This window comes from Saccopteryx leptura, chromosome 13 (genome assembly GCF_036850995.1).
Source record: "Saccopteryx leptura isolate mSacLep1 chromosome 13, mSacLep1_pri_phased_curated, whole genome shotgun sequence".
Lineage (NCBI taxonomy): Eukaryota > Metazoa > Chordata > Mammalia > Chiroptera > Emballonuridae > Saccopteryx > Saccopteryx leptura.
Genome location: NC_089515.1, coordinates 26,628,695 through 26,653,270, shown reverse-complemented (window position 1 = coordinate 26,653,270; position 24,576 = coordinate 26,628,695). Strand labels below are relative to the sequence as shown.

The window sequence follows — 24,576 nt, the reverse complement described above, 5'->3', positions numbered from 1 at the left end:
TTTCTCGCCTTTGAAATCCCTTATAATGACACAAGCACTGTGATCTAGTTGTCTTGTTTTGAGGATCAGGACAAAAAGGCACTCAAGATGATAAAATCTTTCCATGTTAAGAGTTGGTATTTTATTATTGTTATTTCCAGTATTTTCAAAATGTGTTTCTTCCTTCTGAGTTATACCCTTTTATTCATCACTCTCAGATATTTTGTTCATAAACGTTATTTCTTTCATATTTATTTGAAAATATGTAATTTGTCTGTGGTCATTCTAAATAACTGTATTGTTAACAGCTGTCATTTCTATGAAATCACTATAATAATCCATGTTTCACATGCACGCTATCACCTTGCAACTGTGGGTTTGTGAACTCAGGATTTGAGATAAAATGTTTTCTTCTGTTAACTAGATACCTTCAGTGATTCACCAGTTTGGCCTTGGATCCCATCATTGTCTGATATAGCAGCTGTGTTTTTCAATATGGGAATTGAGTTTAGATTTCTGTTTCCTCTGGAGAATCTTCAGCCAGACTTTAGTGAAGACAATCTAGTGTAAGTTTTTTTTACATAATTAATGCCAGAAACATTTTAAATAATTTTATATAAGAACAGTTAATATGCCTGACCTGTGGTGGCGCAGTGGATAGAGCATCGACCTGGAAATGCTGAGGTCGCCGGTTCGAAACCCTGGGCTTGCCTGGTCAAGGCACATATGGGAGTTGATGCTTCCAGCTCCTCCCCACCTTCTCTCTCTGTCTCTCTCTCCTCTCTCCCTCTTCCTTTCTCTCTCCTCTCTAAAATGAATAAAATAAAATTAAAAAAAAAAAAAAAAGAACAGTTAATATTCATTTATTTAATAAGTTTAATATCTATTCTTGATTTTTTTAAATCTGTCAGATTTTAAATGGATCTTAAATTAGATACTTTCTTAATGTCTGCCCTAATCTAAAAACTTATCATGTTTAACAGGGAAAAAATAGAAACCTTTTTTTTTTAATTCAAAAAATTCATATTTTCTATTTTGTTCTCCCTTTGTTCTGACCAAATTAATCTGCTTGCTGTTTCTCCGCATTAGCCAGTGTTGCGTTGGCTCTTCCTCATGCTGTTCCCTCAGTTCCATCCTTAATGTTTAACTGCCAAAATATTGCCTGTCTCACATATTGAAACACTGTTTATGAGAGCAAAAGCATTTAATCTATTGTAGACAGGTCATATTACATTAATAATAATCATCACAGCTATTAACACATATTGCTTACTGTGTGCCAAGCATAGTTCTAACGACTTAATATACAGTACTTAATTTAATAGTCACTGCAGCTATCCCATTTTACTGGTGAGTTAGGCACAGAAAGGTATTAGGTAACTTGCCGAGGTTCTGTATAGCTAGGAAGGGACACAGGACTACCAAGCAGATATTTTAAAAAGAGAAATGTTCTTCATATATGGAAGTATCTACATGATATATATTAAGTGACAAAAGAGATGTGCACAACAGAGTATATGGTATGCTAGCATGTGTATTAAAGGTTCATATTTATTTGTGTATATATAAAACGTGGAAGCAAGTACTAAAACTAGTAGTGGTTATGGAGAGGGGAAATAGGTGGCTGAAGGTCTAGTCTGTGAGGACAGTTCTTCACAGCATACTGTGCCTTGATAACTTGGCTTTATAAACATATGAAGGTATTATTTATTTAAGAAATTAAGCAAGAAAATGTCTGTCTTTTGAAGGCCAAGTTCATGTGTCTCCTTTTCCATGAATCTTACCTCAACCAAAACTGAGGTGCTCAGAATTACTTTAGTATAGTACTGTTGCAGTTTTGTGAGGCCAGTCATGAGACCTTTAAATATTGTAAGATCTTTGTAACCAGAGCCACCTCCTACATAGCTCTCTAACGCCAAGAGCAGTGAGGATAGTGCCTTAGAAGAAGTAGTGGTTCAAAGAAAAACTAATGTGTAGAGCTAGAGATCAAATTAGTATTTACCTGGAGGGAGAGATAGTGGATTGGCTTGCATATGGCAATGAAGGGACTTACAGGGATAATGGAAATGTTCTATTTCTTGATTCAGACGATGGTTACACTAGTGTATATATATATACTGCTCACAAAAATTAGGGGATATTTCAAAATGAATATGAAGCGATAAAATATCCCCTAATTTTTGTGAGCAGTATATTTACCAAAACATACACTAGTGTGTATCTTTACCAAAATTTATTGTGTGTAAATTATACCTTAATAAAGTATACATTTTTGTTGCTTTTTATATCTGATAATTATGTTGGACCTAATTTCATGTTGCTTTATTTGCTTTTCAATAGTTCTGAAACACAAATGACATTGGGGGTAAAAGGAAGTGAAGATTCATCTTGTAAGCCAATTTTTTCCACTCTTCCTGAAACCAACATTTTAAATGTGGTTAAGGTAAGAAAAACTTTTGTGTCTTTAGCACAGAGCTAGAACCATTTAGCTTTGTGGTTAATAGTTTTAAAACAAAATCACTAGTGTTTCACCAGTGATTTCCAGTTTCTGTAATTTCTTAGCAATAATCTTTGTTTTAAAGGTTGTTTTTGCTGTTTTTTTGTTTTTTTAGCGAGAGACAGCCAGCCAGATAAGAAGGGAGAGAGATGAGAAGCATCAACTCATAGTTGTATCACTTTAGTTGTTTACTGATTACTTCTCATATGTGATATGTGCCTTGACTGGGGTCTCAAGCCAAGCCTGTGACCTTGGGCTCAAGACAGTGACCTGGGCTTCAAGTCAGCAACCTTGATATTATGTTGATCCCACACACAAGCTGGTGAGCCTGTGCTCAAACCAGATGAACCCATGCTCAAGCCAGCAACCTTGGGATTTCAAACCTGGGACTTCAGTGTCCCAAGTCAACACTCTATCCACTGCATCACCACTGGTCAGACTATTTTTTTTTTAATATTAAGAGTGAAAGGGATCTTTAGATCAGAATATATATTTAAAATAGTTCTAGGAATGCTTTACCAAGAAGCTTTTTGAAACTAATATTTTTTAAACCAGTAATTTTTTAGAATTAAAATTATGAAGAAAAAATATTACAATATAACTTAGTGACTAAGAATTAATAACATATTGCCTGACCTGTGGTGGCGCAGTGGATAAAGTGTCAACCTGGAAACACTGAGGTTGCCGGTTCAAAACCCTGAGCTTGCCTGGTCAAGGCACATATGGGAGTTGATGCTTTCTGCTCCTCCCCCCTTCTCTCTCTCTCTCTCTCCCCTCTCTATAATGAATAAATAAAATCTTTAAAAAAAAAAAAAAAGAATTAATAACATGTTAAAACATTTTTAGTGGCCGTGGTCTGGGTAATAGCTCAGTTGGTTGGTGCCAAGGTTGCAGGTTCGATTCCTGGTCAGAGCACATAGAACAATCAACCAATGATGCTTGACCGGTGGTGGTGCAGTGGATAGAGGATCAACTTGGGATGCTGAGGTCCCTAGTTTGAGTGCGGGGTCACTGGCTGGAGTGTGGGGTCATCAACATGATCCCAAGATCGCTGGCTTGAGCAAAGGGGGCTCAGCTTAAGCCCCCAGTCAAGGTATGTGCAAGAAGCAGTAAACAACTAAAGTGAAGCAACTACGAGTTGATGCTTCTCACTGTCTTTCCTCCTCCTCTCCCTTCCAGTCTCTATCTCCCTCTCTCCCTCTCATCCTCTCAAATTAAAAACAAAACAAAACCAATGAACACATAAATAAGTGGAAAAACAAATCAGTGTTTCTCTCTCCCTCTACCCCCCACTTTCTTTCTAAAATCAACCAATAAAATGTTTTTAAAAAATGTTTTTAGTGGCTGGATTAAATCAATGTTAATGAGCTGTTAAGATAATCTTGAAAATGAAAAATACAGAAGAAAATACTTATCACTTAATTCAACTACTAACACGAGTTATTTCTTTTTTCACAGCTGGAGAAAACACAATTCTCTTTTGCATTTTTTATTTAAAAGTTTTTATTTTAAACTTTTCAAGTAAAATATATCTCAAATTGCTTTGTCTCTACATTTATGTCAAAGTTTCTAGGCCTGTGTACATCTATCCATCCAGAAGGTTACAAGGATCATGAAATAATGTTGCTGATCTTAATGTTGTTTAAAATGAGTTTGGAAAAACAGCTCAAGCAGATTCCTCTAGTGGACTTTCAAAGCCTCCTGATAAACCTGATGAAAAACATCAGAGATTGGAACACAAAGGTAACATTACTGAGAGCTTTAGTATTGGTTTTCATGTAGAATATCACAATCTGACTTTCATAGTGCGTGCAGAACAGTTTCTGAGTGTACTTACGATCTTCATCAGATGAAAAATAACTAAGGAAGGTACTGTCTTTGCTAGGACTGTTATTAAATTAATGGTAACTGAATCTTCTCTAAAACTACAACTATTCTACCCCCCAAAAAAGTGTTTCTTGGGGAGTTACTGTGGGCCAAGCATTAATGTAAATGCTAGAGATTCATCTGTGGTCTGTGGCCATACCACCCTGAACGTGCCCGATCTCGTCTGATCTTGGAAGCTAAGCAGGGTCGGGCCTGGTTAGTACTTGGATGGGAGAGATTCATCTGTGAAAAAGACAAAGCACTTGAACTCATGGCAGTTTTAACCTTGTCACAGGGTTATATAATAAGTAAACGTAGATTGTGCTATTATGTCAACATACCATAGGGCTAGAAATAAAAATAAAGCATGTAGAGAGTAGCAAGGCAGGCAGTGCTCTACTTCAGAGAAGGCAGTCAAGCAAGGCCTTTCTAAAGTGACCTTTGAGCAGAGACCTAGAAGAAATGATGGAGGAGTCACACAAGAATTTGAACTTCTGCAGCCATATTGAGGCTAAACATGGGTAATTTTTGGTTAGATATTTTTTTAATTACATTTTTCAGCCTTTTTTTGTGGAAAATTTCAAACAAGTACAAAAATAGAGAATGTAATTGAGCCCCTAACTCTCTATCACCCAGCTTCATAATTATCAAGACATAATCTTGTCTCTTCTGTTACCCTCATCCTGTACTTCTTTCCCCTATTCAGAGATTATTTTGAAGCAGTTCTATTACATTCTAAATCCTGGAATAGCTGAGGATCCTTAAAATGTAGAAATCCCAGGTCTAAGAAGGTATATGGTCTTATACAATTCTCATTATATACCTTTGTAAACTGGTATTTGTATTTAAATCACTTTATTCTTCCAAGAAGGAATATTTAAGTACATATAGATATGAGGTAGCATAAAACATTAAAGCCGGGTGAAATGTGAATAAATGCATTGGTTCAGTCTGTTCTAGAGTTTAAGATAAAATTTAATCTATGCTGTATAAGTTTTAGCAGGTACTTGTGCTATTTCTGAAAGTGGGTGCTCTTTTGATAATAATGCCTCCATTATGGGAAGATCATTGTGGATGTTTGATTTTACTGACCTGTTTGAAGAATCTTACTCATTCGTTGTTTTCAGGTGCCTGAACTATGTCTGGCCATAAATGAACTCTCTAGTCATCCCCACAACCTTCTGTGGTTGGTACAGCTGGTCCCTAACTGGACATCACGTGGAAGGTATGGAAAAGGGAGAATTAAACTTTAAGAAAAACGTGTAGTGAGCCCTGGCTGGTTAGCTCAGTCTGTTAAGAGCGTCCTGGAATGACAAGGTTGTGGGTTCAATCCCCGGTCATGGCACACACAGAAGCAACCAAAGAATGTACAACTGAGTGGAACAACAAATGAATACTTCTCTTCCCCCTTGCCTCTCTAAAACCAATAAAAGTTAAGCCCTGGTCAGATAGCTCAGTTGGCTGGAGCTTCGTCCCAGAGCATGGAGGTTGCTGGTTCTATTCCCTGGTCAGGACATATACAGGAGCAGCTCAATGTTCCTGTCTCTCCCTGCCTCTCTCTCTCAAAAAAATAAAAGAAAGAAAAGAAAAATGTATAGTGTTTATATTAATGAAACGCTTTTGGGTTATTTCCTCTCACCATTCCTTAAATGTTGAATCAGTCTTTTATTTCATATTCAGCTATGGGAAAAGGCATTGATAGCCTGATTCTGATACTGAACTCAAATCATTTTATAATATTCTTGGTTTTTAATTTTAGCTTACTTGATCATTTAATCTAGATGGTGCATGCCATGAAAATGAATGAATTGCCTTTTTTTTTCCTTCAGTAAAATGAAATTTCAGCAATAAAATAGATTTCTAACTATAAATCAGTATGGTCAAAGATAAAGGCTCTTAACAATTTGCCTGAGCCTTGGGCAACTTGAACTTTATGTACAAATATTTTACATGAAAATTTTACTATTCAATTAAAGCTTGCATGTTCTATACAGCTTCCTCTTGAAACATTAGCTATATTTTCAGTTAGCAGGACTAGAAGAACTTTTGGCTTACTCATTTGCTTCTCAAACAGGATTGATTAAAATACATTCTAAAATTCTAATTCCAGGCAGCTGAGACAATGCCTCAGCCTAGTGATTATTTCAAAGCTTTTGGATGAGAAACATGAAGATATCCCTAACGCCAATAATCTTCAGGTATAAATAACATTTTTGTTCTCTTTTAATAAATGGAAAGGGTAGTAAGGTGTAAGGAAGTTTGATGGATCCTGAATCAACTCAGGATCTAACCCAGGGTTAGATCTCAACTTTCAGATATAATGCTATTTATATAATTTTTAGAATGGTACTTAAGTAATTAAGATTCAGTTTCTTCATCTGTGAAATGGTGATGATGTCACACCCTCTACCATCTCCATAGGGTTGTTGTAGATATTTAGATGAATTAATGTATAAAAACTACTGGGAAAATCATAATGGTTAAGTATGACATCATTTATTAAATTAGTTCACTTTATCAAGATTAGCAATTTTATCACAAGATTAAAAATTGCAAAACTATTGTGCATTAATTGCATTTGTACCTGTTTTAATATCACTCTTTAAACTATAGAACTTAAATGTGGTCGCCCTTCAGTACTTATTCAGTAGTGAATATATCATATACGTATGAGTGTGTATAAACATGCCCTTTGCAAGTTCCACTCCGAGAAGTCCTGAAGGCTTTTCTCAAATATTAATAGCACTGATGGGGACTATTCATATTTGGATTTGAAAACTCAACATAGAACCTGATCTAGATGTTGTGTTCTTGTTTGGATTGTGATTCAGTACAAAATACTCTACTAGGGATTTTTTTAATGAATTTGAGACTGCCCTTGAAAACATAATCTAGTTGCCCTGGCCAGGTAGCTCAGTTGGTTAGAGCGTCATCCCGATACACCTAGGATGTGGGTTTGATCTTGGATCAGGCATATACAAGAATCAGCCAATGGATGCATAAATAAGTGGAACAGCAAATCAATGTTTCTCTCCCTCTCCCCTTTTCTCTCAAGAAAATCAATTAGTCTGACCAGGCAGTGGCACAGTGGATAGAGCGTTGGACTGGGACGCAGAGGACCCAGGTTTGAAACCCCAAGGTCACCAGCTTGAGCATGGGATCATAGACATGACACCATGGTCACTGGCTTGAATCCAAAGGTCTCTGGCTTGAGTAAGGGGTCACTCACTCTGCTGTAGCCCCCCGGTCAAGGCACATATGAGAAAGCAGTCAATGAACAACTAAGGTGCCACAGCGAAGAATTGATGTTTATCTCTCTCTCTTCCCATCTCTGTCCCTATCTGTCCCTTTCTCTGTCACACACACAAAAAAAGAAAATCAATTTTAAAATGTTTTAAACCATAATCTAATGGTTGAAACAAAATAAACCAATCATTGTGGTATAGTGTAGTAAGAGCAGTGATAGAAGTATGCACAAGGTGCTGTGGAACAGAAGGATTGAAAGAGACAGATGGTTTCTGCTTTAATGGATTTAAGGTAGATTTGATTCCAGCTATAGGGGCCACTCCCGAGTCACCAGGCTCATTATCAAGTAGCTCTCAATCCTTTCAGTGATATTTACTGCCATCAAAAAAGAATTCTTTCCAAAATTCAATGACTTCTACTCACAGGGAGAGTCAATTTTGTTGACTTTTAAGTAATTTCACAGAAAAAGCACTGTCTTTGACCTCTATTGTGATACCATTTGGTCTCCTCTTTGAACTTTTATCCTCAATTACAAGTACTAAATCTTTAAAATTCCTTTTAAGCAATTGAAGACTTTTAAGTAAAGGAGAAATGGGTATCACTGGGCTATACAGAAAACTAAAGGGGCAAAATTAGAGAAGACAAAATGAACAGAGGACTCACTGGAAAAAAAATAGCCTAGGAACAAGCAACTGTATTGCTTAATGTTAGTACCTTTCTTTTGGTAGCTATCAGTCCTACATCGGTATCTTGTGCAAATGAAGCCTTCTGATTTATTGAAGAAAATGGTCTTGAAGAAAAGAGCTGAACAACCAAATGGCACCATTGATGACAGTCTTCGTTTGGAACTTGAAAAGCAGGTATCCAAAGCTAGATCATCTCAAAAAAACACATATGAGCGTCACCTTCCTAACTATAAATTGATATAGTAAAGGCATTCAGAGACTTACTATAAAGTCAGTGATATTTTTTATTGCTGTCAAAATTTTTCAGTAAACTTGGGAGTTGAGAATTGAGGTTAAAAGGAAGGTTATTGGTAATTTAATACTGGGAGTATTTTTTTTATAGCCCTTTACTTGGGCACTCATGAGGGAAAAGGAATGCACTTGAGTTAGAAATCAGAAAGCCCAGGTTAATACATGGCTTTTTCCTCTAATTCGGTTAACTTTAGCAAATCCTTAATTCTTCCTGGGCAGTTTTCCTTAATGTCTAAACTGGAATATTTATGCTGGCTAATTTCATGGTTATTTTATTCATTTTTCTAATAGGCATATTACCTGACCTACATTCTTCTTCATTTAGTTGGTGAAGTTAGTTGTTCACATTCTTTTTCTTCTGGGCAACGGGTAAGTAGTCTTTAGTGGGTTTTGTTTGTTTTAATAAATGTCACTACTGATGGAATGAATACATGAACTTTTTTTTATTTATTGGGGTGACATTGATTAATAAGATTATATAAATTTAAGTGTATAGTTCTATAATATATCATCTGTATATTGCATTGTGTGTTCACCACCCAAAGTCAAGTCTGCTTATGTCACCATATATTGGACGACCTTTACCTTATTTTACTTCCCTCCAACTTTCTTCCCCTCTGGTAACCACCATCCTGTGTCTATGAGGTTTTTGCTTGTTTTGTTTGTTTATTTGTTGCTTTCTCATAACTCATATATGAGTGAAATCATATGGTTCTTGTCTCTTTCTGTCTAACTTATTTTACTTAGCATGATACTCTCAAGATCCATCCATGTTGTTGCAAATGGCAGTATTTCATCTTTTCTTATGGCTGAGTAGTATTCCATTGTTTATATGTACCACATCTTTATCCAGTCATTCATCAAAAGACACTTAGGTTGTTCTGATGTCTTGACCACCACGAATAATGCTTCAGTGAACATAGGGATCCATATATCTTTACAATCCTTTTTTTTTTTTTTTTTTAGTGAGAGGAGGGGAGGCAGAGATAGACTCCCACATGCACCCCCACTGGGATCCACCCAGCAAGCTCACTAGGAGGCGATGCTCTGCCCATCTGGGGTCCTTGCTCTGTTGCAACTGGAGCCTTTTTTTTTTTAAGCACCTGAGGTGGAGGCCATGGAGCCACCCTCAGTGCCCAGGCCCATTTCATTCCAGTCGAGCCATGGCTGCAGGAGGGGATGAGAGGAGATGAGAGAGAGAGAAGTTAGAGGGGGAGGGGTGAAGAAGCAGATGGGCGTATCTTCTGTGCGCCCTGACCAGGAATCAAACTTAGACATCCACACTCCAGGATGACGCTCTACCACTGAGCCAATTGGCCAGGACTGCAAATGTTTTCAGATTTTATGGGGAGATACCCAAAAGAAGAGGTCTTGCTGCATCATATGGTAGCTATATTCTAATTTTTTGAGGGACCTCCATACTGTTTCCTATAGTGGCTATACCAATTTATGAACATTCTTTATATGGGAGAAGATTTAATAAAAGGTAACTTTGGATTTGCTATATACTATTCCCACCTTGTCCACAGAGGATATGTCCGAAGACCCGCAGTAGATGCCTGAAACCACAGATAGTACCAAACCTCAGATACAATGTTTTCTCGTATACATACATACCTTTTCACTTTAAGGGAGCACTTTACGGCTTCTCTTTGGCATACTCAAATTGTCACCATCACTGCTCTTGCACTTTGGTGCCACTGTGATACCACAACAGTGGATCTGATAACTGAGATTGCCACTAAATGACTTAACGCACAAGTTGCCTATAGCAATTTTTTCTAACTGCCAGGCCAAAGCCTGGATTCACTGGCAAAGGGATGATTCACATCCAGGGTGTAGCAGAACAAGACAGCATGAGATTTTATCACTCTAATCAGAATTATGCTCAATTTAAAACTTAATGAACTATTTATTTCTGGGAATTTTTATTTGATATTTTCGGACCATGGTTGACTGCAGGTAACTGAAACTGAGGAAAAGTGAAACCACAGATATGAGGGGACTACTGTAGAAATCCCAGTGTGCACTGGAAAGAGGGAAGAGTAATAACCTTCCAACTACATCACCTACAAGAGTTATTTGTCCACAAATATTGGTTCTGTTTATTGGGATGGATGTAAGCATCATAACCTGCCAACAATGTAATATATCAAAGTCACCAAATACCAAATGGGCCAGCTTTTAGCTGATTTCTTCTCATCTCTTCTCCCATTCCACTTTTCGTTTTAATCTTTAGAAATAGTATTTGTCTTAAAAAATTAAGTTGATTGTAAATCGGGCTACTTAGGATATGCATTTTTTTTTAAGGATTTTTAAAAATTTATTGATTTTTTGCTAGTGAGAGAGAGATGGTGGGGATAGACAGGAAGGGAGAGAAATGAGAAGCATCATTCTTCATTGTGGCACTTTAGTTGTTCATTGATTGCTTTCTCATATGTGTCGTGACCAGGGGCAGGGGCTCTCCAGCTGAGCTGGTGACCCCCTTGCTTAAGCCATGACCATGGGGTCATGTCTACAAATCCACACTCAAGCGGCAGCCCTGTGCTTGAGGTGGTGAGCCATCACTCAAGCTGGCAACCTCAAGGTTTCGAACCTGGGTCTTCAGTGTCCCAGGCTAAGGCTCTATCCACTACACCACAGCCTGGTCAGGCTAATTTATTGATTTTAGAGTGGGTAAGGGGAGAGAGAGAGAAATAGAGAAAAAGGGGTTGGGTAGAGGAGCAGGAAGCATCAACTTGTAGTATGTGCTTTGACCAAGCAAGCTTGGGGTTTCAAACCGATGACCTCAGCATTCCAAGTTGCTGCTTTATCCACTGCACCACCTCAGGTCAGGCCAGATATGCATTTCTAAATTATCTCCCCATATTAAGATTTTCTTTTTTTTTTTTAACTTTGGAGCAGCAATATTTTATTTTATTAACAAACATTTCACAAAGATTTAATCAGGGATGCATATGTATTAGGCAGAACAGAGAAAACAAACTGATGATACTAAAATATCATTTGTAGTCCCATCTATTTTGTTATACATAGTAGATATTCAATACTGCTGCACTTAAGCACTTTATAATATGTACTTACAAAATGTGTAATGCCATTTTGAATTACATATTTTGTTCTTCCCATACTACCATGATTCATACTCCTGAGTAAGCTCTTATTTAACTGCTCATGTTTCACACTTTAGGTAAGCCAACCCTGGTTTTTTTTTTGTTTGTTTTTTGACAGAGTCAGAGAGAGAGACAGATAGGGACAGACTGACAGGAACAGAGAGAAACGAGAAGCATCAATCATTATTTTTTTGTTGCAACACCTTAGTTGTTCATTGATTGCTTTCTCATATGTGCCTTGACCTTGGGCCTTCAGCGAACCGAGGAATCCCTTGCTCAAGCCAGCGACCTTGGGTCCAAGCTGGTGAGCTTTGCTCAAACCAGATGAGCCCGCGCTCAAGCTGGCGACATTGGGGTCTCGAACCTGGGTCATCCGCATCCCAGTCTGATGCTCTATCCACTGTGCCACCGCCTGGTCAGGCAAGCCAACCCTGTTTTAAAACTTAGTATCTCCTTAGGCATGATAAAAAGGACACAAAACTGGTTCATGCGTTTTAATAAACATAATGTGCATAGAACTGTTTGCTCTCCTGATTGGAATCTAATATAGTCATCCATCTATAATGTTTTTATATGATCTTTACATTAAATTTCTTTTCTGGTTAAAAACTTAATAGTATCTAAAAGTTCAATTATTATAGAATCATGTAAGGTAGAAAGTGGGAAAACTCCTAATCCAGTGCCCTCCCATAAATTTCTATGTAATTTATGCATATACTGACATAATTTTAACAAAAATGGGGTCAGACTGTTATTATCTGCAACTTCTCTTTTATAACTTTAAGATATTAGCACTTCTGTCTACAAATTATATTTGAAAACCTTTTGTGATAAACATTATATTTTTGTGATTACACACAGTGCTAACATGCATGTTTATTTGTATATCTCTACCAACCTATGCAAGCATTTCTATAAGGTAAATTCCTAGAAGTAGAATTGATAGATTAAAGGTTAGCCAAACCATGCAGTGCACAGTGGATAGAGCATCGCCCTGGGACCAGTTCATAGAGCATCACTTAGGATCCAGGTTCAAAATCCCGAGGTTGCCAGCCTGACCACGGTGTCGCTGGCCTGAGCATGAGATCATAGACATGGACCCGTGGTCTCTGGCTTGAGCCCAGAGGTCACTGGCTTGAAGCCCGGAGTCACTGGCTCAGCTGGAGCCCCTGGTCAAGGCGTGTATGAGAAAGCAATCAATGAACAACTAAGGTGCTGCAACTATGAGTTGATGCTTCTCATCGCTCTCCCTTCCTGTCTGTCCATCTGTCTCTCTAAAAAACAAGATTAGACCTGTGGTGGCGCAGTGGATCAAGCATCGACCTGGAATGCTGAGGTCGTTGGTTCAAAACCCTGAGCTTGCCTAGTCAAGGCACATATGGGAGTTGATGCTTCCTGCTCCTCCCCCTTCTCTCTCTCTCTGTCTCTTCTCTAAAATAAATAAATAAAAAATAAATTTTTAAAAAACAAGGTTATACATTTTTCAAATTTTAATTATTTAAAAATAGCTGTTATCACAGTTCTCTCCCAAAAAGTATCCATTTACATTCTTACCTAAGTATATTTGACCTTGGTATATGTACAGAGTGACTGTTATGGACTATACACTTCTAAAACTTAAAGGACACTTGATTTTTCAAGGAATTACTATTAAAGTAGTTTATAGAGAAAAAAAAAAGTTAGCTATTTGGATATTCCATGAGAGAATGCATTAAAGGAAGGACTTTTTAAATTTCTGGGCATTACATCACAGTCTGAGTTCTAGTGTTAATTTCTATTATGTGCTTCAATACATTAACAAGAAACTTTTTGTGTGTGTATATCTTTTACATTAACTAGCAGTAAACCATAACAGCCTACTGTCGTGGCAGTTAGTACTTTCATTAATATGACTGCTGTTATGTTGGATGGCTAAATCAGAAATTGCTATATGGAGAAGGGTAGATTTTTAAATGCTTTTTAATTATAATTTGTAATGCTTCAGAGCCATTTTCATTACTTTTGTTTGTTTTGCACAGAAATACTTTGTGTACCTCTGTGGGGCTTTGGAAAAGCATGTTAAGTGTGATATTAGGGAAGATGCAAGGCTGTTTTATAGAACTAAGGTAAGTGTATATTTTTCTTTTTTTGTTGTTTAAAATTGGTTATATTAATATTTAAGGAAGAGAAGCATATAAGGGTCTCTTTAAAAACATAAGATTTGAGATATGATTTCCTCTCTTAATAACAAATCATCTTCTACTAAAGTATATTTAGCTACATTGAAAGTGAAAGAGGAAAAAAGTCAAAGCAAATACATTATTTAATTTTACTATGCTTTCTATTCTAAAACTCCCTATACCTAAGAAGAAAACTTCTTCCACTACTAATGAAACTTATGTACAGTTAAGACCTTTATGCTTAAGTTAACTTCAAGGATTTATGTCTTAAAACAGTGGTTATAAAATTTTGTGATGGTTAAAAAATTTTTGTTCATAGAGAAGAAATAGGCTAGGTGCTACTCTTTTAATATTCCGTTAGAGAATGTGTGAAAGGAAGGACTCTTAAATCTCCGAGTCCTAGCCTGAGCTCTAGGATGGCAATGATTCAGCAGTAAGCTTGCTAAGCTTTTTTCTTAAAATCTTTTTCTTCTAAGAATTTTTTTTATTTTAAATCATCTGATTCCTTTTGCCCATTTTTGTTTGGGTGGTCACTGAATGTGAATTACCAGCTTTGTAACTTTATATCTTACATTAATTGGCTGTAAAAGTTAGCCCATTTGGATTTAGTATCTCTGTTTATTTTAGTAGATTTAAGTTAAATATAAAAATGAGCACCTAATGAAGTTGTATCAGATTGCAGATTTTCAAGTACATGTAGGGTATAGCTCTTTGCCTTCCAGTGGAAACCATAGTTTCAGACAAGCATTCTTTTGGACACTAACTAGAATTACTGGCTCATAGAGCTTGGTGGTTAGGGCTACTGCTGACAGACATGCTAAAAGGGGACCACCCAAGGTTTTTGTGTCTTAAAGCCAGGAGCAGGCAGAGGTTGGTGCCAGGGCTCCTCTTACTTGGAGTGGAGAGTGACATAGAGGTCTATGGAAATTGCTTAGGGGATGGCCCTGCTGAAATGGTTGAGTTGCGTGCCTCTCTCCACAAGCCTCTGGTAGAAAGGCAGTCATTGTTTTGGAGAAACTGAATCTACTGAACTCTAAATGGGGAAAAAAGCAGACCTTGCAGTTTACTTTATAAACTTATAGTAGCTATTAAATTCCTGACTTGTTTAAAACCTTTTTCTCAGGCAGTTATGTTCAAGAGCTAATTGAGAATCTCTAGAGTGGTAGGAAAGTTTGAGTTTCACACTAAGACTTGTTAAACCTCCAAATGTCGGAATGTACCAGGTATTTAAAAGAAGATTCATAGTACTTTACAAAACCCTAGAGAGGTGTAACAGTGAATTTTGGGTCTTTTGATAATGTGGAAAGGAACACATGACAACCATTGTTCATGGCCTTGAGCCTTTCAACTAGAAGCTGGAAGGACAGGTAAAGAGCCTAAGCCTTGGGCCCTGTAACAAAGCGACCCTTTACCTCCTCTGAGTGTTGAAAGGCCATCAAGTTGAAAATGTGTCTTGAAGGTGGGGACATGTCTTTCTGGGTGATCTTTAGTAACTAATGGGAAAATGGAGTCCTAAACATTCAGTATTTTAGATTAGGGTCATGCAGAAAAGTCTTATTAATCACTATGATTTTAAAGCCCCTCCTGAAGATGAGTGGTGTATTTTCTTTCTTGACAAAAATCAACTTGTTTTTGGGTGTGGGCTGTCGCTGTTATCAGATCTTTTGTATTAAGCATTAATTTGATTTTAGGTGAAGATGTTTTGATCTATCCCTTTTCCCTTATTTGATATTTTTAAGGTAAAAGACTTGGTTGCCAGGATACATGGAAAATGGCAGGAAATAATCCAGAACTGTCAGCCTACTCAGGTATCATTTTATTAAACAGTTTTACTTATTCTTAATACTTTTGTTAAATGATTACATATTGTTTGAAAAAAGTATGACAGCACTTGTTTCTAGATATCTTAAGATAAACGGAAAATTCTAGTATAATAATTTTGTTTTTAGTTTTTGTTTGCTTTATAGTCATTTATTTCAAGAGGTGATTGAGCCCATTTAAAAATGTTAAATTACATCACACGGAGGTTCGTTCCTTTTTTCTTTTCTTTCTTTTTTTTTTTTTTTTTTGAGAGGAAGGGAGATAGTGAGACAGGCTCCCACGTGCGCCCACTGGGATCCACCAGCAACCCCCATCTGGGGCTGATGCTTGAATTGACCGAGCTATCCTCAGTACCTGAGGCTGTCACTTGGACTAACTGAGCTATCCACAGTGCGCAGGGCTGACACTCAAACCAGTGGAGCCACAGTGGCTGTGGGTGGTGAAGAGGGATAGAAGGGGGAGAAGGAGAGGGAGAGAAGCAGATGGTTGCTTCTTTTGTGTGCCCTGACCAGGAATCAAACCTGGGATATCCATGTGCCAGGCTGATGCTCCATCCACTGAGGAAACCAGCCAGGGCCACATGGAGTTTATTTTTTTAAGAGCTTAACTGAGATAAAATTTAAATAACAAACATTTCAGCCATTCAAAGTATATAGTGGTTTTAGTGTACTTTAGAACATTTTTGTCTCTCAAAAAAAAATCCCATCCTCATTAGTAATCACTTCCCATTCTCCAGCTACCTACCCTTTATCCCCATTCCACCAAACCCTAGGCAACTACAGATTTTTTGTGTGTATAGTTTTGCCTATTCTTTATATTTCATATAAATGAAATCATATACTAGGTGGTATTTTATAACTGGCATCTTTCACATAACAGTGGTAAGTGAATCCATGTTGTAGTGTGTATTCTATTCTTTCTGTTGCCAAATACTCCTTTGTATGGATATATCACATGTTACTTATTCACTTACTAGATGGACATTTGAGTTGTTTATACTTCCTGGCTATGAACTTTTGTTTTTTTTTATTTTATTTTTATTTTTTGTACTTTTCCGAAGCTGGAAATGGGGAGAGACAGTCAGACAGACTCCCACATGCGCCCGACCGGGATCCACCCGGCACGGCCACCAGGGGCGATGCTCTGCCCACCAGGGGGCGATGCTCTGCCCACCAGGGGGCGATGCTCTGCCCCTCCGGGGCATCGCTCTGTCACGCCCAGAGCCACTCTAGCGCCTGGGGCAGAGGCCAAGGAGCCATCCCCAGCGCCCGGGCCATCTTTGCTCCAATGGAGCCTTGGTTGCGGGAGGGGAAGAGAGAGACAGAGAGGAAGGGGGGGGGTGGAGAAGCAAATGGGCGCTTCTCCTATGTGCCCTGGCCGGGAATCGAACCCGGGTCCCCCGCATGCCAGGCCGACGCTCTACCACTGAGCCAACCGGCCAGGGCCCTGGCTATGAACTTTTGTATGAACAATTTTTCAAGTGAAAACATCTTGAGCATATCCCTAGGAGTAAAATCGCTAGGTCGTATGTTAATTTTGTGTTAATTGTTTTGAGGAACTGCCAGACTTTTCCAAAGAGGCTGCACCATTTTACATTCCCATCAGAATATTTGTGGTGTCTAATTTTTCCATATTCTTGTCACTACTTACCTGTTTTGGTTTTTTTTTTTACTAAAGTCATAATGGGGGCTTGAGAGTAAAATCTCACTGTGGTTTTAATTTGCATTTCCCTAATGACTAGTGAGCACTTTTCATATGCTTATTAGCCATTCATATAGCTTCTTTGGAGAAATGTCTATTCAAATTGTTTGCCTGTTTTTTAATTGGGTTTTTATCTTTTTAATTGAATTGTAAGCATTCTTTATGTGCTCTAAATACAAGTCCTTTATTAGGTATAATTTGCAAATATTTTCTCCCATTCTCTGTGTTGCCTTTTTTATTGTCTTGATGGTATCATTTGTAGAACAAAAGTTTTTAATTGTGATGAAGTCCAGTTTTATCTATGTTTTTTTCTTTTGTTATGTTTTTGGTGTCATATCTAAGGAGACTTTGCTTAAGAGAGGCATTGTTTAAACACTTGCTATTAAGTTTGCCATTTTGCTTGTTTACAAACAACCTGATACAGGATTGTCTAAAATGTTGATTCTTGTAGTGTGTAGGCATCAACAAGAAACTTACTGAAATGCAGATTTTATTCCGAAGGTCTGGAGTGGGGCCTGAGATTCTTTGCATCTCTGCCAGGTTCTCAGGTTGATGTCCGTGCTGCTGGTCCAGGCACTGTAAAGCAACAGGGACACTGAATATTAACTAGGAAAGCAGTCTCACTATTTTATGACATTTTGACTTTTGCTGTGAGTGTCCGTCATAAGATAGACATAGAGAAGTCTTTGAGAAATCTTAAGCTAATGTTTCTTTGTTTCTAACCTTAGTAGATCGTTTTTTAAGCTGGCCATCTTAGTTGATGTGGCATTAAAACGAGAACTTTAATAATGAGCTTAACATTTCACTTAATCTTCTTAAATATGACCCTCTATATGTGTGTTGATGAAGATAAAACATCATGCACTAATTTTATACTTTTTAATTGTTAGACCACAAAATGTGAAGCTTGGATATAATTACTGTTAATTCTCAGAGAATATCCAATATAAAGATATTACTACTTTTGTTATCAAACTCCTTTAGATTAAGAAATTTTATAAAGATTAATTCATAATTTGGTTTTTCTTTATCCTTTTCCCCCCTTCTGTTTTCTAGGGGCAGCTTCATGATTTCTGGGTACCAGATTCTTAACAGGAGTTGCAACAGCAAAAATATGAACCAAGAGAAATTCAGTAGAGGAGTGGAAAGGATTACTACAAAACCCAGTGGAATACTAAGAAAATGTGCAGCAAGTGTCCTACTTGAGTATCTAGTATGAAGCTGGTAATAAGGAAATTGCCATTTCTGAAGCAGATATGAAACACAATCTGTTTAAATAAGGCAATTGGCCTTTTAAAAGAGCAGAATCCTACAACGGGCGGGAAGAGGAGAAGCAGCTAATAGTTGCATGTCTAACCTGCTCCTATTAACTCCTCTGTTGAATTATAAGCCAGTTAGCTTTTTTTTTTCTTTTTGGTATTTGTGGCACTTGGATAATCACAGGAAATACATAAGAAAAGATTTAGACCAATGTGAGGAATTGAACGTGGAAACCAGGTTCCAGTTGGGTTTAATTTTCCTTTTTGGTTATTTTAGGCTCAACGGGAAAGCTTACACTTGAGTTTGGTAACAGAAAGGATGAATCTCTTCTGTAACTCCTAGAAAAGACAGGAAAGTTCCGATCCATGCATTTTCACTATTTACAATTATAATTTGTTAGATGGTAAATATACATTTAAACAAACAATTGAGAAATAAAATGTCTATTGTCAGATCCCTTTAAGGGGGAGAGGTTAAGCTGTAAAATTGTGGCTCAGTCTTTATGCCAAAATATTCATATAGTTTGTTTTTAATTTCCAGTGCATTTTTTTAAAATACTGGTTAGATCATAGAATCTTGGCTAAATCTTAGAATTCTGGCTCCTTGGTAGCCACATTACAGAAGTCTGTATTATAAAAGCTTAAAAATCTGGACAAGTTTCCAAAAACCTTATTTTCATAAGTATATAACGTTGGCAGAGACCTAGATGATGTTTATTCTTTAGGACACTACATGCATGTGTGTGCACACACGTGTATTTGTATTTGTATATTAAAGTTGTTGCACTTGAAAACCACAGCTGCTCTAAATTCTTAAACACTGGAAAGCTCCCCTTTGGTTTAAATGGTGGAGGGTTAGTAGAAGTGCACATGCCGGTCTTAGCTCAAAGGCTCTTTGAAGCCTTTGGTAGTAATAGACTCTTACTAGCTAACTGAAAGTCTTTTGTTGACTGAGTGTCCCTTTTAGGAGGGTTTGTATTTTAAAAGAAAATGCAACTTTTTTTTCTTTCAATATTGACATGGATGATACTGCTAGCTGTCCTGAGCACTCGGAGGTCTCCTGTTGTGAGGGGAAAGATGATGGCGGGGAAAGGAATCGGACTTGATGTTAATAGTTTGAGAAGTTAGAAAATACATTTTGAAAAATAGCTTTCTACTTCTAAATTGAGGCTTAAGAGTAAAAAGCATTTTATCTTAAATGTATCATTTAAAATAGCATAATTTTTGAGCCCATGTCAAGCATTGAGCAGTTAGAGATTTTCTAGGGAAGACAAAGTAAATCCAGTTGCTAAGAACCCCTTCAGACCAACAAAAGTTTTCTGTGTTGAGTTTACTGGTAAGAATATTATTTTCTTGATACTACCTCTCAAGGGTATTGTTAGAAAATGCCACTTAAGGTTAACGAGATAGATACAAAGAGTTATATCTGACAGAATCTTGCAACTCTGGCATCTATCTGCCCAACAATGGGGGCTTTCACACTCTGTGATTTAATACTTTGTAGATACATTATTTGTGTGTAATTTTGCAAGTGTTCATATTTTTCTCATTTTGCATTGTGTAAAGTGTACAAAATCTCAAAAGTATAAAATACTGCTTATATTGCTTGTAATTAGAGTGTGTAAATATTTTCTAATCGTGTACATTGATGGGGGGACAAGTGGATTATTCAGGTGTGTTTTTTTTAAGTGACCCTTTTGTATCGCAATTTCAACAGGTAACTGCCCATCAAATTTAAAACCACTTTGATACATTTTTATTTAGCAGTTCTAATTTAAAAAGTCTCTATTTTTAATTATCTTTCTCCATTAGAGGAAAATCCTTCATGTGTCCCTATGAAATAAGTGGGCAAACCGTCAGTTTGGACCCTTGTATTTCTGACTCTGGTAGATGTCTTCAGTCTCCAGGTCATATTCCATTCAGTATTTGCATTCGGGTTCTCATAAAAAGCGTGTGATTCTCTTTTAGCATAAGTAGCCCATGGTTTTTCTTCCAATCAAGTATTACCCTTCTCCCTCTTGAGTCCCCTTGCTTTCTCTCCTTCCTGCTGTTGTTGCCCACCCAGTGACTGGGATGGTAGTGGGGGAGAAAATGTTAATTGCACAGAGAATGTCAGGCCACTTTTGGCACTTGGCAAATAAAGCTTGCACTGAGTGGTGGTGTGTTTGGCAATATTACTGTGCCAAAAAAATCACCTTGTCTAATTTTTTGAATATGTATGTCAAATTTATCACCCTTATTGCAAGCTGAAATTTAAGGTACTTGTGTTTATGCTTTTGTGTGTAACTGTTGCCTTTTCTAAACTGCTTTCTTGTTATCCAAAAATACAATTCTGTGAGTTATATCATGTTAAGTGAAGAGGCTCACCATGCACAAAATGCATCTATGTTGTGGTAAAATAACAACATTTGTACATTTTTATGTCTATCTCCTGATGGCAGTGGTGCCTTTGTCACCTTTTGGAAGGTTGGCATTTTGTTTTTGTTTTGAGGTACAAGTAATAGCTTGCTTTTGACTTCACAAAAATCTCCCCAGATGTGAAAGAGAAAATGGCGTGTTGTCATCCAGGCTCAGTTAGAACATTTGCATTTTTTATGTCTGTCAAAACAAGTATAGGTTGGTGGGGACTGGCCAGTAGTAATGTGTGGAGTCTTTAAACCAAAAATAATTAAAAAATTTTAAAAAGTAAAACTTTAAGAGGTGACCCATTAACAAGTGACTGAGTTGGAGAATTATGGAAGGACTGTCCTGATTTGCCTCTAAGGAGGCAAGATTGGGGTAGAGGTGGCTGGACATGAGAGCATGATCTGTGGTTATTCTTTACTCATGAACATGTTGGTGCACCTCGTTAACCGTGCATCTGTCTCCCTGGGCAGTCTCAGCCGGCTCATCCGCCAGTTCTTAGGCAGCTTACAAGTAGATGCAGGTTTCCTTTTCTTTCTTTTTCTTTTTTTTTTAAGATTTTATACTACATCTTGTTGAAAGTCCTATGAATGTATGTATGTGTTATTAAAATAGCTTTTCTCAATTTGAACATGTGTTTAGTCATATTTGTTTGGGAGTGGGGATAGTTTAAGTATCTGGAATGTCCCGTTTCTTCTCCTGCCCCATCCCCTTGGTTTTAAACTGATTTTTTCCTTTCTTTCTCTTGCTTTGGATTCTCCAGTTTTTTAGTTTGATGTCTTCTGTTGCTGGAATATTTAAAGTGATAGTTGTAACAGTTCACTTTTATATAACCCAATTAATAATTTGCTATATACTTTGCAGTCTGGAATTCAGGAATCTCATTCTTATATTACCTCATCCACTATGTTCATCAACTACTGAGTTCCTACTACCAATTAGACACTTTTTAGGATTCATTGTTGAACAATACAGACAAAACTCGCACGAATCTTACCTTCTGGTATTCAGGTGAAAATACTCTGGTATTAGGCACAGAGGACTGGAAGAGACTAGCCTTGGCCAGGCTCCTGGTTCTGAAGCCCAGGAGAAGCCATCCAGTGCGGAGGCAGGGCTCAGGATCACCTCCAGCCTGCTAGGCTAACACAGCTCTGGATACGCCCGCTGGGAGGAGATACAGGTTGACACCTCACAGGGGCAGCTGTTCTTATGAGGTCATAGAAGGGCTAGGCATGGCTGTCAGGCCTCGGGCTCTAGAACCATGTCAGTATTTCTCCCTTCTGACAGGCCAGTTTAAAAGAGACTGCTTATGAGCATTTTTCTCTTGACAGCGGGCTAGATAGGTGGCAGGCAGCATAGTCTTGTATAACTTAAGGGTCTTGACCTTGCCCTTCGTTCTGATCCCAGATTAACCATAGCAGTTGTTTGATCCTTGTCAAGTTACTTAACTTCTCTGAGTCTTAGTTTCTTTATGTGTTAAAAGGAAAGTTAATAGTGTCCACCTGAGCTGTGAGGGCGAAATGAGCTAATGCATGAAAAGTGTTTAGCAAAGTGCTGGGCTTATAGCAAGAAGTCAATAAATACTAACTATTGCTATTTAGCTCTAAGTTGACGTTCTTCTCAGATGCCAAAATTGATCTTAAGGTACTTGGGCTTCACTGACATCTGAGCAAACCATATCTCTTAAAACTAGGTGTGCTCTACTGACAGCCCAGAGGCTTCTCTGTCCAGCTCTTGTCTCTGCTGGTAAAAAAAAAAAAAGGTTTGTGGCTTTTTAAAACCCAGCATGCTAAAGCTGTTAAGGGGGTGGTGGGTGGTGATTTTGCAGCATTTGTGGACATGTCCTGACATTCCCTTTTCCTTGCTAACCATTCCCCAGGCTGGAGTCAAGAGAGGTCAAACCAGAAGGCCCAGCTTTGGGTCTGACTCCAAGACGACTGGCTGGGAGGAAAACTTAACAGGCAAAACAGGCTTCTGAGGCACAGTGGAACAGTGAGGCTACAGCATTGTTGCACTGGTGGCAGTCCTTACTGAAGAAGCACCTCAGCTGTAATGTGGCCAGAATAAAGATCACAACACCTAAAGGGAGAGTGCTGGGCAAGTCAGAGGTGGAGATGGCACAGCAGGAACAGAAACGCTGCCACAGTGAACAGCAAGCAGGACAACTTGACTAGGCCAAGTGCTTTTGCCTCAGGGAACCTCTGCTCAAGTTTCAGGAGTTCATACCTACCCCTTACACCTAGGATCCCTGCTACAGTGAGTAACTGCTCTGTGCAAAGCCTGGAGCCCAACGCTGGTGTGTAGCTGACTGAAGACAACCAGCACTGGCCTCAGTCACTTTCCTGCAACAATTGGGGAGAATAGCCTAGCAAAACCGACATTTGCGCTCTGTTTGTGAAGCACACCATAAGGTTTTGAAATGGGATCCTCTCACAGCCACCCTGTGGAACAGCCAAACTAGTGCCTTCAAGGATGGGGAACAACCTGCTCAAGGAATGACCTGCCTGTGTCAAAGGACACAGATTCATGGCTAGGTTAGGATTAATTTCTTGATTTGCTTTTGAGTCTCTTCCACTGTCCATCTTCTCTTCGCCCATAATTTATCAGCTTGTAAATAATCCTTACAAAGAGGATTATTATCAAAGGGCTTCCAATAGATGGTTCCACTAATTGCTGTCGCATCTGATCATTTCCTTTGGTTCAGAGATGGAAGTGTGGGAAGACAGCAGAGAGAAATCCATTGTGGTCTGAATCTGTACTATCAGAGGTACTGAAGTAACTGCCCTACTATAGTGTAGCAAATGGAGCTCAGCATTGTCATTTAGGCATTTTGTTCATTTGAAAAAGTGTAAGGTTCTGAGTCACCATCAGAGCCTTTCTCCTTATAGCATAGGTGAGCGGGATACTGAACCTACTTACCACCAAGTCACTTTGGCCTACTTGTCACCTCCTGAAGCATAGAAAGTCGACGCTGAGTTCCATGAGAACACAAGGAGCTGTGTCCCTGTGCCCACGGAGGCCCCTTGCAGTTTAATTTCTCTGCTGTGTTACTATGAGACTACCAGTCTTCCTGTCCCTCCTCCACTGTCACCCCAACCCACTTTCCCACAAGGACTACGGAGGGTTTTTTTTAAGCCATATTTTTCCCTGTCTTCCCAGCTTGGACCTTCTTACTTAGCTCTTTCAGTTTTCTTCTGTAGTCTCTTCCATACTACTTACTGACTTTCCTCTCATTACCTTCCAGGAACCCTCCAATCTCATCAAATCAACTCACCTTCCTCTCATGTCCTCCATCTGCCTACTTCCCCAACACAAGCCTACACGTTTCTGCCTTTGCTCCGATAATAATACCCCTTCAGACTTAGCCTGCTCCCCTCTTCTCAGGCTTTCCCAGTACTGATTGTCCTCTCTGTAAAAACAGTAATATTTAAAAAAAACAAAAACAATAATATCAAGGCAAGTTATTTAACCTCTTAAAGCCTGCTTTTCCATCTATAAAATAAGGCTATTAATTCCTCAGGATGAAATGAAAATATAATTAAAAAAATAAAGTGG

General features: G+C 38.1%; 1 protein-coding gene across 4 annotated transcripts in view; it reads left to right on the top strand.

Annotated features, from left to right (window-relative positions):
- The window catches only part of SLF2 (SMC5-SMC6 complex localization factor 2), a 49,789-nt gene extending 26,405 nt beyond the window's left edge, over window positions 1–23,384 (top strand). For 3 of the 4 annotated variants that reach the window (XM_066354588.1, XM_066354587.1, XM_066354589.1), the window contains 10 exons: window positions 404–545; window positions 2,320–2,422; window positions 4,043–4,219; window positions 5,470–5,567; window positions 6,453–6,540; window positions 8,317–8,448; window positions 8,857–8,934; window positions 13,697–13,783; window positions 15,577–15,645; window positions 18,416–21,652. In XM_066354588.1, coding sequence (XP_066210685.1) covers window positions 404–545; window positions 2,320–2,422; window positions 4,043–4,219; window positions 5,470–5,567; window positions 6,453–6,540; window positions 8,317–8,448; window positions 8,857–8,934; window positions 13,697–13,783; window positions 15,577–15,645; window positions 18,416–18,451 — 1,010 coding nt within the window. In that variant the 3' untranslated portion in view covers window positions 18,452–21,652. Of the gene's footprint in view, window positions 1–403; window positions 546–2,319; window positions 2,423–4,042; window positions 4,220–5,469; window positions 5,568–6,452; window positions 6,541–8,316; window positions 8,449–8,856; window positions 8,935–13,696; window positions 13,784–15,576; window positions 15,646–18,415; window positions 21,653–22,900 lie in introns of those variants that run through there. The other variant, XR_010747605.1, reaches the window with a different exon arrangement.
- Window positions 23,385–24,576: the final 1,192 nt, after the last annotated feature.